The 14733-nt window shown below is 34.9% G+C and overlaps 1 protein-coding gene across 1 annotated transcript in view; it reads right to left on the bottom strand.

Annotated features, from left to right (window-relative positions):
- Nucleotides 1–1022: 1022 nt before the first annotated feature.
- LOC140153355 (lysosome-associated membrane glycoprotein 5-like) overlaps nt 1023–14733 on the bottom strand; it is a 29691-nt gene continuing 15980 nt past the window's right edge. The window contains exons 3-7 of the mRNA XM_072176084.1: nt 13459–13617; nt 11940–12104; nt 9583–9676; nt 6445–6639; nt 1023–3505 (exon numbers count right to left, since the gene is read on the bottom strand). Of these exons, the coding sequence (XP_072032185.1) occupies nt 3339–3505; nt 6445–6639; nt 9583–9676; nt 11940–12104; nt 13459–13617 (780 nt within the window). The 3' untranslated portion in view covers nt 1023–3338. The remainder of the gene's footprint in view (nt 3506–6444; nt 6640–9582; nt 9677–11939; nt 12105–13458; nt 13618–14733) is intronic.

Genomic DNA, 14733 nt, shown 5'->3' with positions numbered 1-14733 from the left:
ATAGCAGTTTCATGGAAATAAAGGCGCTAATGAGAGAGCATTCGTTGTGATTCACATGATTATGTTTACATGATCACACACATACTTTGGCTGGACTGTCTCAACGTTTGTTTTAATATCCGCTCAATATCAAGCTCAAGCAAATTGCTGAACTTTAACTTACAGAATACCACAATGGTAAATGGAAACAGAAATTAGACGATAGGCCTACATTTAATTATATAAAAGGGATCAATCATGTTACCCCGACAAAATAAGTGAGACCACAGATATTTCCCATATCCGTGGTGAGCCGTTTGCTTCATAAGATATTGAATCTCAAGAAAGGCATTTCTAAATCCGATCTCAACTGCCAAAGAGGGGGTAATGTACAGCAGTTTCAAACATGTGACAGCTAATTATCTCGTTTATACAGTGACGTAGCCAGGAGTGTGCCCCCTCTTACAACCCGTTGGTACATTGCAACCCGTTGCTGGTATTTCTCCACAGAACTTTACTCTGATGGTATTAGAACTTACAACGTCATCAAAAGGGAGATTAGTGATGTAAAATTTTCTAAAATCATTATGGCCGTCTAATATCTCTGAAAAATTAAGCGATGTCAATGAAGGCGGGTTTGTTCATCTTAAGATTTTGGAACCGGTTTATTTGATAATCAGATAACCGTTCAAAAAAGTGTCGCAATGTCAGGCCGTTGGTGCATCATTACAATTGCACTACAAGGCCCTAACCTCAAAGACATGGCTACGCTACTGCGCTTATATTTATCTACTTAATGTATAAAAACGCTATACATGTATATTAACATTATTTAGTACGCAAATTTACAAGTCCACAACATTTTTAGGAAAGACAATATTAACGCAACGACACTATAACGATACAGTGCGGTAGACAGCAATTCTTCCTGTTTTAGTGATCGCTCCCGGTTTTTACTCAGCTAGCGGGGGCCGCGGACATCCCGCCAGTGCAGAATAAAGACTATTATAGGACCCATTTTAAAAGGTTTTTTTTAAATATAAATATCCATGGAACAAAACCTGTTGAAGATTGCTTCAGATATCGCCTGTTGAAGATTGCTGAAGATATACTACGTAACCCGGTGTTATTTCAGATTATGGATGGTCCCAAAACATGAATGGTCCTAGATACTATAACTGTATAGTGATTGCATGACCCTGACGCAACAGAGGACCCGATGACGGCATCGACGGCGATGCATTCATCACACACGCGTCAAGATATAAATATATATTATTATGTATATAATATATATATAATATGTACATATATGATATTCCCGCCTATATCGGCTGGATTAGCGACACGTCTTACCATTCAGCCTTTCTGTGTCTAAAGTGGTTATGATGTATGCATGGTACGTTTGCATGGTACGCAGGAGGAGTCCCCGGTTCGAATCCGGGCGAAGGGTTTTGCTTTACGTTCCTCGTGTTATTTCTCTATTCTTGTATTCTTGTGAACATTATATAATACAATTGTATACAACTACTCAAAACATTATATTTAAAGGATCAGGAATTGACAATCCTGAATTTCCTTCTTTCTTTTCTGTCGCAGGATTTCAGTATTTGGTAGTGCAGTGTTCTGTTGCCTAAACATTACGGAATGCATTACACTCATTTGATATATAATATTACTGCTGCCTTCTAACTACAGGCTATAGCATCGCAAGTGTAACTCCGAACCGGCTTTTATAACTATAGTCTCAGGAAAATATTATGCTAGTGTCAGGCCTATTGAAAAACAAACAAACGAAAAACAATGTCTGTCTCAGATCTACTCGCATAGTTCTTCCTGCCAGGCCTCCACCAAAAATGCTAATAAATAAGTTCGATCCTGTAATTGTTTTGAAAAGTATATTTATCAGTGGGCGCCTTACACTTACATTTATACATTCACACCTTATACAATGGTTGCATAATTTACAACGATTAGGTCATATGCATAAAACATGTTTTACATGTTTTGATTGCAACAATTCTGATTTCTACAGGGCAACTTAGAACAGTTACATGGTATGATACAATAATATAAATTAAATTATTTAACATTTTTAAGGCTAAACTAAATTGATCAGACAATATACATGAAAGCATAGTGCATTACGATAGTATATAGGTTTCAGAGGAATCACATTTTCTTCGATTCGGGTCTGGTAATGCATAAGATATATAATAGAACATTGAGCATAAGTTTTTCTTCAAGGTTGTAAATCAAATAAAAATCAACAATTTGTAAATAAATTTTTAAAAATTACATCCTAGCTATCTTACTTGTATACTAATGAATAAAAAATAAATTCTAGCTAGCTATTGAACTTTTCTACAACTATAATGAATTATATATTGCACAGTGGGTTCTACCCGTATTAACAAAATTATTTTGTTAAGCGTTTTGCAAAGCGCTATCAATGCAAAAACAATATTTTAAGTAATTGCTAAATAAATCAACTGTTTTATGGTAAACCACACAGGTTTGATGTTTACAATTATCATAATGATAAAACAAAATGAAAACAAAAATGAAAACAATATTGATATAAAATTGGATAGATTGAGCACATCGGTCTCGCTATGAGTTTTCCAATATTGTCACACACTTGGACTCATCAAAACTTAATCATGTTTGAAGTTGTATGCGAATTCTTTCGTTTATCATATAATTTATGGGCATATTTAATGACCGATTCAATCAAGAATCAAGATTCATAATCAATTCAAAATTATTGAGTCCAGTTTTTATAATTAGTTGCTTTACATCAAGACGCTATGCTATGACCATACACGACGAGTAATACAGTGCAAAAAATATTTTACTCAACATTGAGTAAAAAGGTCACAACTCAACAAATGAGTAAAAAATTACTCAACATTGAGTAATTTTTTACTCATTTGTTGAGTTGTGACCTATATGAGCTCAATGTTGAGTAATTTTTCACTCATTTGTTGAGTTGTGACCTTTTTACCCAATGTTGAGTAAAATATATTTTGCAGTGTAGCAAATAAACTATAGGGTCTATGGTAGAGTAGATATGCAATAATATAATGCTGTTTTGCAAGCAATTTTAAGTATGAAATGCAATTAAAACTATTAATGATACTTCATAACTGCAAATAAACCTAATTTTATGTTTTTTAAACAAAAATGCATGTCAAAAAGAGATTTTGAACTTGGTGGTGTAAATGAATCTAGACACTGTTAAATCTGCAAGCATTTTGTGCACATTTAAAATGCTTCAAGATGTCATTTGAAATATGTGTTTTAAAATATGAAGTGAAATTTAATAATTATGTAATAACAAATTATAATTGTACACCTTATTCTACGGCTTTATATCCTGTTCTGTCTGTGATACTTCCCATTCGTCGGCCTACGGCATAGATAATTATGACTATAAGAATAAGGCAGCCGAGAGTTGCTCCAACTGCTATAGAGGCTACGTTACTGGTTGGTTTCTTCTGTTTATCCGATTCACAAGGCTCTTCTGTAAAAATAGATAGGAGGAAAAAAGGAGGAATTACTAGTATTATGCGCACACCTGCACCATAGAGCATTGCGTTATATTGACGTCATGCAGGACAGTGCTGGTCATGCGCAGGTAGGTAAACGCCCGAGGTAACGTCATGAGGTATAAAAAAACGTATTGGCGTATATAAAATAATAATAAAAAACCTTTCCTTAAAAGCTCTTAAAATATTATAGGCCTATATAGGGCAGGTCAAAGCACAATCCAGGAAAAAAATAGTTGGCACACTTGCACTTAAAACAATGGAAATGCGTGCCCTATTAAAATTGGGGAGGCGAGTGAAACATGCATGCAATATGTGAAGTAGCCTACAGACTCCCCCTATATCTACTCACCCTTCCCCCATTCCCCATCTTTCAATGTTGGAGGGTCTCACGGACCTGTTGACAACATGGCTTGGTCCAACATTGAATTGGGGGAGCGGGGGCAGAGATATACCAAAAGACAGGCAAAGTGTGCCAACCTTTTTTTCCTGGATGGCAGGTCTATTATACGCTGTCCGTGTATACAGCCTATTTAAGAAATAAAGGGTAATGCATGATCCTTTACACGAAAATAATGTGTCCGAGGCAGTAAAAACGTAAATAATGGGTGAGCAGCATCCATTATTTACTGCCGAGGACACATTATTTGCGTGTAAAGGATAATGCTGCACCCCTTATTTCTATTCTATTACCACAAAATAGTGTGATTTAAAGGAAAATATCAAATTTGTTGCCCAAATATTTCAAGTTGTTTACCTCAAGGTGGAGCGCATACGCGTAGCCAAAGCGTATGCACATCAACACACCAATAACACAACCTAACATTCCATTCTCCCCTACAAGCAGGTATGCACATACAATAACACACCCCTGACATTCCATTCTCCCCTACACAAGCAGGTGTGTTGTGCGCTCTGATGATAGAAGAACATAAAGTTCGTTGCCCTTGACACTTTATCGCTAATTAATGGTCTGTCACGTGACGCGTTTCAACAAATCACAGTGCGCGATTTTGAATAATGGGTCGTGGGGTAATACAATTATTTATAAAGCAAGATAATGTTGACGTTCTATTTTGTTTTTATAATTATAATTGAATTATTCATTCTTATGCATGGGAATAACAAACAGTATTTATTTTACGTCACGTCAACAGTGGAGTCAAAGCGGTTTGGCACACAGAAATTGTGGCAGTCGACTTTTGAGTTTTGGCCTATAAGTAACACGGGGAAGAAAATTATTTATAATTATTGGCATAAGGAATTCTATAACATAAATCTATAATTAAGTTAAAATGGCATATTTAGGCCTTATTATTTAACTACAAATATCTGCTAAATTTAACTAAATATGATTCAGATATCATTGTTAATTACGCCTCCTACATATTCATGAGCTAATGCACGCGCCAACTGATTCAACAAGATCACGCACAATAAAAACAAAAAGAGAATCAGCCACCAGCATTTGTGCGATTTTGGCCCGATAATAATGGTCAAGGACTTAATGGTTCTGTCCTGGACCATATGGTCCTGGACCATTAGCCTATTAGGCTCATTTTAGAAAAATGAAAGATAAAATATATGTATCTTTCAACTCATAATAATATATGCAAGTTCAACGGACGCCGATAAAAAAGACTGGTAAGTAACCGGATATTTAAATTTGAATTAAAAAGATAGGATGAATTGGCACATTTAGCTCATAAATATTTAAGAGGTGAAATAAACCATATAGGCCCTACTAGCCTACATGGTTTATATCCGGGAACCTCCGGGTTCGGTGTGATAGGCCCGTATAGCCACGGTACCTCTGGAAAAACAGTTTGCCCTATTTCCCGTTTAACCATGTAGTATGTGTATAATGTTATATTTTTATCCCTTGTCGCAGCTTGATTTATTACGTTTACGTGATTTTTAATTTCAGTCAAGCCAAAAGAATGGGAGTTGTGATTGAGTTACCTATAGACACCGGGTGTCATGATATCCGACGTACGCCTACAAGATACAGGTACGTGGATGGCAGGTGGAATAATTATAGTAAACTAATACAACATGAGAATTGATCAATTTATGTTCACCCACTCATCATGCTCATTCATCTTAACCTTTTATAATGATGAAACCATTATGTTAAAAACATCGCGTAAGTTAAAACAACAAGTTTCTTTCCCGTAGGCATTTTGTTTTTGGAGCCATTTATCGCAATTGTGTTTGTTTGAGAAATCCTCTTGAATGAATGACACAATTTTGCATTTTTTCTCGTTTTGTTTTACAAACAATAATAAAATCAATAAATCATATGAAAAGCAATATATAAATTTCCTAAAACTCCGAATTTTTTTTATGTCTAACCTACTCGGCACTATCGACACTGATATTGGTTGTAAACTATAGTTGTTGCAAACGTAAACAATATTTGTTGCAAACTTAAAATATTTGTTGCAGACTTTAAAGGCCAAAAAAAAGAAGAAGATAGTTTGCTTGTCCTCCACAACTTTTTCAGAATTGGCTCGGTTGGTCGTGATTTTTTCCCCAATTTTTTTTAAAGGTCATAGCCACAACATGACTGTATGCCTTTAATTAGCTTAATAAATAGCCCAAATAGTTGTAAATTGGGATATTTATCTACTGATTACCACTACATTCATTTTTTTAAACAGTTTAGAAGTGTGTAGAAACTGTAAAAAAACTTTTCACGATGTCAAAAATGTTGAAAGAAATAAAAACTTTTTTCTGAAATTGCCAAAATTTGGGTCGGCATTTGTACAGTAAAACTAAAAAAACCCCATTTATTTCCAGATTTTCCAGATTAGGGTCGGTCGGTGGAGGACAAGCAAACAATCTTTTTGGGGGGCCTTAATTAACTTTTTTTTAAATTAAAACATATTATTTGCACCAAACTTGAACCTACCTTCACTAAACGTCCCATTATTTTTTGGTTTCATAAATGGTTGCAATCTGATCTCGTCAATTTGTAGAACACTTGTGTGCATTTTATCTGATGATAACAGCTCGATTGAATCATCTGCTTGGCAGGTATAAGCACTCCTATATGGAGTCTCAAAAAATTCTGCTTTGGAATCAACACGTACTGTCACTTTTCCAGCTGTATTCAGAAATAGAAGAAACAAGAAATAAAATACAATTATTATAATTATGCTAACATCGTCTTTTCCTTTACCATTTTAAGCATATGAATACTTGAGATTTTCATGCAAAGATAGTGATAGGCCTATTTGTAAACTTACAATAACATCCACCCACCGATTGTCATCCCACTCACAAATACGCCCCAACTGAGTTCATCAGTGCTATCTTCAGCAGATAGCCATGTGAATTGAGTAGATGTTTGTGTGAATAATTGAGTTCCTTTGATGCTATCTTCAGTAGATAGCCATGTGAATTCGATGCCCCTTGGTAGATAGCTATGTGAATTGAGTTCATTTGATGCTATCTTCAGTAGATAGCTGTGTGAATAATTGAGTTCATTTGATGCTATCTTCAGTAGATAGCCATGTGAAATCGATGCTCCTTGGTAGATAGCTATGTGAATTGAGTTCATTTGATGCTATCTTCAGTAGATAGCTGTGTGAATAATTGAGTTCATTTGATGCTATCTTCAGTAGACAGCTATGTGAATAATTGAGTTCATTTGATGCTATCTTCAGTAGATAGCTGTGTGAATTGAGTTCCTTTGATGCTATCTTCAGTAGATAGTCATGTAAATTCGATGCTCCTTGGTAGATAGCTATGTGAATTGAGTTCATTTGATGCTATCTTCAGTAGATAGCTGTGCGAATTGAGTTCCTTTGATACTATCTTCAGTAGATAGCCATGTGAATTCGATGCTCCTTGGTAGATAGCTGTGTGAATTGAGTTCATTTGATGCTATCTTCAGTAGATAGCTGTGTGAATAATTGAGTTCATTTGATGCTATCTTCAGTAGATAGCCATGTGAATTCGATGCTCCTTGGTAGATAGCTATGTGAATTGAGTTCATTTGATGCTATCTTCAGTAGATAGTTGTGTGAATAATTGAGTTCATTTGATGCTATCTTCAGTAGATAGCTGTGTGAATTGAGTTCCTTTGATGCTATCTAATTCAGTAGATAGCCATGTGAATTCGATGCTCCTTGGTAGATAGCTGTGTGAATTGAGTTCATTTGATGCTATCTTCAGTAGATAGCCATGTGAATTCGATGCTCCTTGGTAGATAGCTGTGTGAATTGAGTTCATTTGATGCTATCTTCAGTAGATAGCCATGTGAATTCGATGCTCCTTGGTAGATAGCTGTGTGAATTGAGTTCATTTGATGCTATCTTCAGTAGATAGCCATGTGAATTCGATGCTCCTTGGTAGATAGCTGTGTGAATTGAGTTCATTTGATGCTATCTTCAGTAGATAGCCAAGTGAATAATTGAGTTCATTTGATGCTATCTATAGGCCTAATAGTTAATATGATGCTATTTGCTACTGAGAAATAAAAGCAAATCTACTATATATATTAAATATAACATCAAATGAACTTCACACAGCTATCTACGGAAGATTAAGATAGCATCAAATGAACTCAATGCACACAGTTATCTGCTAAAGATAGCATCAAATGAACCCAATTCATACGCCATCTACTGAAGATAGCATCAAAAGAACTCAATTCAACGACTGTCATCTGGAGATATATAGCATCAAATGAACTCAGTTCACACGTCCATTTACTGAAGATAGCATCAAATTAGAATGATTAGTTCTAAGCGGAAGCCACAAGTCTTCGACTACTTCTTATGTGAGCAAAAACTCAAACCAGTCGACACAAACCCATACCTTGGCGTCGAGATTTCTTGCATGATGCCATAGAACCTCCACATTGACAACACTGTCAAGAATGCAAAGATAACTCCGGCTTGGGTCTGGTGCAGAGAAATCGCGAAGTCCACGTAAACAAAAAATTCTAGCATACCAATTGTCAGCCCTACTTTAGAATATGTATCCATCTGGTATACGCACACACACACAAATATTGCTAAACTTGAAAAAGTACAGCGCTCCGCAGGCCGTTTGTTGTAGTAACTATAGCAGATACAGCAGCGTAACATCTATGCTTCAAGAACTGGAATGACAATCTCTTCAAAACAGAAGAGAAGCGGCTAGACTCACACATGTTTGTTTTTTTATAATAAAATCAGAATGGTGATCTACATGTATCTGCTGCGGATAGAGGGCTTATTCCAACTAAGGGCATCCGCTTACACTCAGCAAGATATAAACATCTCATATTTTCCAAAAAAAATTGTCGACTGGATCATGCCCTGCCCGCCCCTTCGGTCATCAAGGCACCTTTTACATCATTCTTTAAAGAAAGACACAAAGAATATAGGCCTATAAACCAGAGTATCTAGCAGTTGACCCTAACCCTCATCATTGGCGTGATCCTCCAGAGGAGGCGGTGCCGATTATATCAACCCAGATCCAGAACTCAATTCACACGGTTATCTGCTAAAGATAGCATCAAATGAACTCAATTCACACTGTCATCTACTGAAGATAGCATCAAATGAACTCAATTCACAAAGCTATCTACTGAAATAGCATCAAATGAACTCAATTCACAAAAGCTATCTGCTGATAGCTCAGGCTCTCAACTAAAGATACCATCAACTGAACTGAATTCACACAGCTATTATACTAAAGATAGCACCAAATGAACTCAATTCACACAGCTATCTACTGACGATAGCATCAAATGAATTCAATTCACACGGCTATCTACTGACGATAGCATCACATGGATATCTACTGAAGATAGCATCAAATTAACTCAATTCAAATGGCTCGCAACTGAAGATAGCATCAATTGAACTCAATTCACGCAGCCTTCTATGGCTGACAAATTAACATCAATATCTTGAGGAACAAAAACAAATCCATTTTGTTTTCTTGCGCGACATAATTCATCGACGCTTCAGGCCCACGTGCATGCACAGCTAGAAGCATAAATGTATCCGCGATTTTTAAACATAATAATACACTCATATTAATATGCACTTACGATCAGCAGCGTCTTCGAAATATGTGGTATCCTCAGTGTTGTAGGTAAACTCTAAATCTTCAGCAAGCCAGTCATCAGTATCTCCTGAGCGTGTCTGGAAATGATTTCAACAAATCCAATAAGTCTTATGATCAGCCTTAATTTTGTGCCTATTTTTGCATTTTTCTCAAAAATTATAACGCATTGGTGACAAGTAAGATATTATAGGGGCAAAGACTACAACTACTGCACTGAAAATTCAGCAACTCAAAGCAAGTAGTTATTGATTTATTGATCAAATACTGGTTTTCCCTCATTTTTGACTGTAACTCCATAACTGTTGTCTGTGCTGAAATAAAATTTCCAGTGCAGCAGTTGTAGTCCTTGCCCCTATAATATACATATCGTACTTGTCACCAATGCGCTATATTTTTGAGAAAAATGCAAAAATAGGCACAAAATTGGGCAGGGGTGTAGTACCCCCCTTAATGCTTCACACGGGATAAGTGGGTTTGAAATAAAATAGAACAACAATAAAAACATTTTTACAATCATATACTGTAAAAATTGTGTCTAGCTCTGATTCGAGAAAAATACAGCACTAATGTTTGGGGATACAAAAATATTATCCTGTTTTGCCGAATGAAACATTGGTAAATCCTAATCTTTAGGTTTAAGTTCTAACTGGTAATAAAAGTTAAATTTTAATTTATTTGCCATTTGAGGGAAAATGGGTCAAAAACATACAATTAATCACAAAATTTAAAGACTTGGCACAAGTCTAAGTATTCAAAATTTTGTTAAGTTTGATAATTGATTATAACAGATATTAAAAAACATGTTTTTCAAAAATTAGAATCCATTACCTGAAATGTAATGCCAGTTATACCTAAATAATTAGGATTTAGCTATATATGTTTCATTTGGCAAAATAGGATAATTATATATTATTGCCAAAATTTGAGTGCTGTATTTTACTGGAATCAGGAGTAGGACATTGAGACATGTCTTCTGGCAAGACATGTCTAACCGGAACACACAAAATAGAGACATGTCTCAAAACCGACTTTAATTGACATGTCTTACAATTTAGACGTGTTTTGCTTGGTGATATAATTTTGTGACTTTTAAGTTTTAAGGCACAAAAGACACAAAATACAACGTCTCCAAATTAAAAAAATTTGGAGATGTTGTATTTTGTGTCTTACTGATGTGAAGCGTCTGACACTGACTTGTCTTCTATCGTGTTTCAGACAAGACATATGGTTCTATTTACTCTGTTACACGAGTTTTACAGTGTGGGTCCATATTCCTAAATGTAATGAACAGTAAATAAAATTTCATTTGAGACTTTTTTTAAAATAGTTGCGTTGTTCTACTACATTATGAATATATACCGTAGCTGTTTGAACAATTTTGATTTGTATCATGCAAAATTAAGGGATCTGGAATGAGCGTTTTGAGCGTTTCGACAGTATTTTTGTGGGACATGAGAGCACATCAGACATATCGAATTGCATTCTGAATACGAAGAATGTCTTTCTGATATCAAATAATTTTCATTTTTGAAATTCACGATATAATACAAATTTTATGACAAATTATTAAAATTTGATATTTTGTGTATGTGTATGTAGCTGGGAGGAAAAGGCGACGATCAATAGAAAATTTTGACCTTTCATATTGAAGATATGGATTTTTTCCCAAAAAGACCTAATTTCTTTGTGTGTTTTGGGAAAAAAATCCATATCTTCAATACGAAAGGTCAAAATTTTCAATTGATCGTCGGCTTTTTATCCCACTTACATACACTTTAAGTATAAATCATCAGATTTATAAAGTTTACTTCGAGTACTGTTAAATATCAAAAATATCAATTTTTAATCTTTTGCCATAAAATGTGTATTACATTGCGAATTTCAAAAAAATCAAAATTATTTGATATCAGAAGGACATTCTTCGTAATCAGAATGCAATTCGATATGTCTGATGTGCTCTAATGTCCCACAATAAATACTGTCCAAACGTTCATACCCCATCCCTTAATGTTTTGATTTCAACGTATTACTATTTGTACTTAATTTATACCGTAGTAAATGCATTAGAAGACAATATAGTTCAAGAAATTGTGATCAAAATGTAATACAATCGTGCAAATCATGTTAAATGTGCCGTATTTGACAGGGTAATATAATAGTACTTTTAGTTCAACCACCTTTTCCCACAAAATATAGGACTATTGTTGTTGACGTGACATGGTTCCAAAATATTATACAGGCATATCTCTGCCAATTTTCGAAATACAGGTAAATTTAACATGACGGTTGTGGAAATCTAATGTACTATTATGTTTGTAAAATGTAGTTGAGAATACTGACCTTACTAAATTTCATTTTAAATGAATATGCTGCTTCTCTATCCAGAAAGGGTCCCCATTGTACATTGAGAATCTGCGCCTCGCCTGGCTTCTTACCGCTGTCGCAATCTCCTCCGATTTTAACTTTGAAATCTGAAAATGGTACTTCGGCGGTCTTAGGTAATTCCTGATATTGGATGAAACAATAATATTATACTGGTAATGTTACCAAGAATGATACACGGAAGTTACTGTCAGTATAACAAACTAAAATAAGTTTGGCATCATAATACGATAATCGGTGCATATAGACCAGCCATACTTTAAATGAAAAAGGAATTGTATTCAGCATGATTAGGAACTTTGGATTTATAGTTTTAATAAATTATGCGTATCAAGTTACTGAGATATTGATGAGGTGGGGTGGGGGGCCGGGGGGGGGGGGCAGTAGATGCATCACCATCTCAGTACAAGTGAATGATTTTGTACAATTTCTTGAGGTACAAATGATACGCATTTATTAACCATTTCACGCGACTAAAAAATCCCGTAATTTTTGCATCCACCCGCAAGGAAACTGAACGCGTTTTATGCACAGCTAGTAATTTACTAATGTTTACTCTGATTGGATCTCACTATCTAGGAGTGCATGAATAAATTAAATGAATAAAATGTGACGTGTCATGTCAAAAGGAGACACTTTTGGGCAGGTTATAAATTTTTGGGTTTTTACATATATTAAATATAGAGATATTTTGCTCCACAACGCCGTTTTCCCCAATGAAATCAGACATTCCTAAGCGAAGATATTAAGTTTGTAAGTTATGGTATTACAAAATTGGAAATTGAGATATCGGTCTTTAAAAATATTATTGACAATGTTGAGAGTAGGAATTACTTTGATTAATGTCTCAAAAAATACAAGATGCCAGTTATATTCCGGTCTGAAACTATCAGACAATATTGTAAACATTCATAACATCACAAATTCCCAACAAACCCAAATTGTGAAAAAATCACCCCGAGCAGATTTTTGGCTTTTTCTCCATTTACGATCCTGCCCAAAAGTGTCTCCTTTTGACATGACACGTCACAAATGCTTTGGCATGTCATTCTTCACTTGGTTTTGACTCATGGCTAATACGCAACAGCATGAGTGTTATTCTCTGAGTAAACCTAAGAGGTCCTAAAGCCATATAATGTACGACCTTATATGAAATTGGTTAATTGTTTTCAAACCTGATTTTATGTTATATTTGTAATATCTACACATGTCCCAACTTAAACCTAAAAAAATGGATTCGCTGTGTTTGTAAGTCAACAAAGCAATTTCTGACATAAAGTCGTAATTCACACATCAAGTCCCCTATATAGCATGCAACCAAATTAGCCAGTGGGGTTTCTTTCACTTTATCGCGTTAAATGAACAGAACCCCTTCCCCACAGTTACTACTCATATTATTTCAACATTTTGGGTAAATAATAATAAAATTAAAATTTGACGGAAACCGTACATTATGGTGTTAACCCTTGATACTTACCATTCCATCTGGACCCAAAGCGGTATAAGGAATTTCAAACTTTGCTTTTAAACACAATCTCAAACATACATTTCCATCTATGTCTTCATATTTATAGTCGGCTGTAGGTAGGGGTTCTTGGGTTGTTGGAGTTTGGGTTGGAACCACTGCTGAAGTAGCCTGAGGTGAGAGTAAATTGCACGAATCATTAAACAATAAACATTTAATAATCAGGAATATTGACGAGATAGTTTGAAATTTAATACAATTTTGAATTATTTTACACATAATGTTTGTGTGCAAAATAATTCTTGCAGATTCGTTCGTTCAGCAAAAATATCGTATAAGTTGTATTAATGTTCTGCAAACGGAACGAAATTACAGCACTGTGGCATATGAAGCAATGTAAAGTACATGTATAATCATGCGTAACTCGCAAATGCAAAATCGTGAATATAACTTTCTGGGCAACAATGTGCGCAAATTTGCAATTTTGAAACTAAATTTGCTACTAACATGAAAAATGTGCGAATTTGGTGTAAAGTTCTAAAAAAGGTGATCATTGGTTGTAAGCTGATGAAAAAGGGGTCATAGGGTGACAGATTTGAATAGGGGGTCTATTGACAGGTACATGACGCGTGGTAATATATGCGAGTGACCCCCGGGCACGAGAGCAATAATTCCTCTTAAAATTGCAGCAGTTTCCCCCTCCATATTGAAAAAAGAAACACATTCTACAAAAATTGTCATGGTTTGAGCTTATAGCGGCTTTGCCTTTGAATTTTGTAATTATAAGGAAAAATTCAAAATTGCTTATCTGTGGCCTTTTTTCCAAAAATTATCCGACTATTAAAATTTGACTTTTTATTGCCAGTTAATTTAGTGCTGAATAAAGAATCATGATTAGGCCATATATATTTCATTTGGGAAAGAAATATATATTGTTTTGAATCCCAAACATTATAGTGGTCTACTTTCTGGAATAGAGAGTAGATGCGCCACAATATAACCAAGGTTTTATAGCTTTGCAATGCTTTGATATAACATACAATGCTTACAAAAGAGAAATCATCTAATATTTTGTGTAAAAGAATTAAAAAACTAAAGACAATTTGCAACACGTCTTAGAATATACATGAATTAATTTTATTTTATTTCAAGCATTAACAGTCTAAGAAATATAAACAGTCAACGTTAGTTCAGAAATAACACCATCGCTCGCGAATAAGGATAGTATTTGAAGTACTTGTAGAAATGCATTACATACGCTTATCTCGTAGGGCTGGAAATAGACCG

The sequence above is a fragment of the Amphiura filiformis genome, chromosome 5 (genome assembly GCF_039555335.1).
Source record: "Amphiura filiformis chromosome 5, Afil_fr2py, whole genome shotgun sequence".
Lineage (NCBI taxonomy): Eukaryota > Metazoa > Echinodermata > Ophiuroidea > Amphilepidida > Amphiuridae > Amphiura > Amphiura filiformis.
This window is presented reverse-complemented; position numbering and strand designations above follow the sequence as displayed.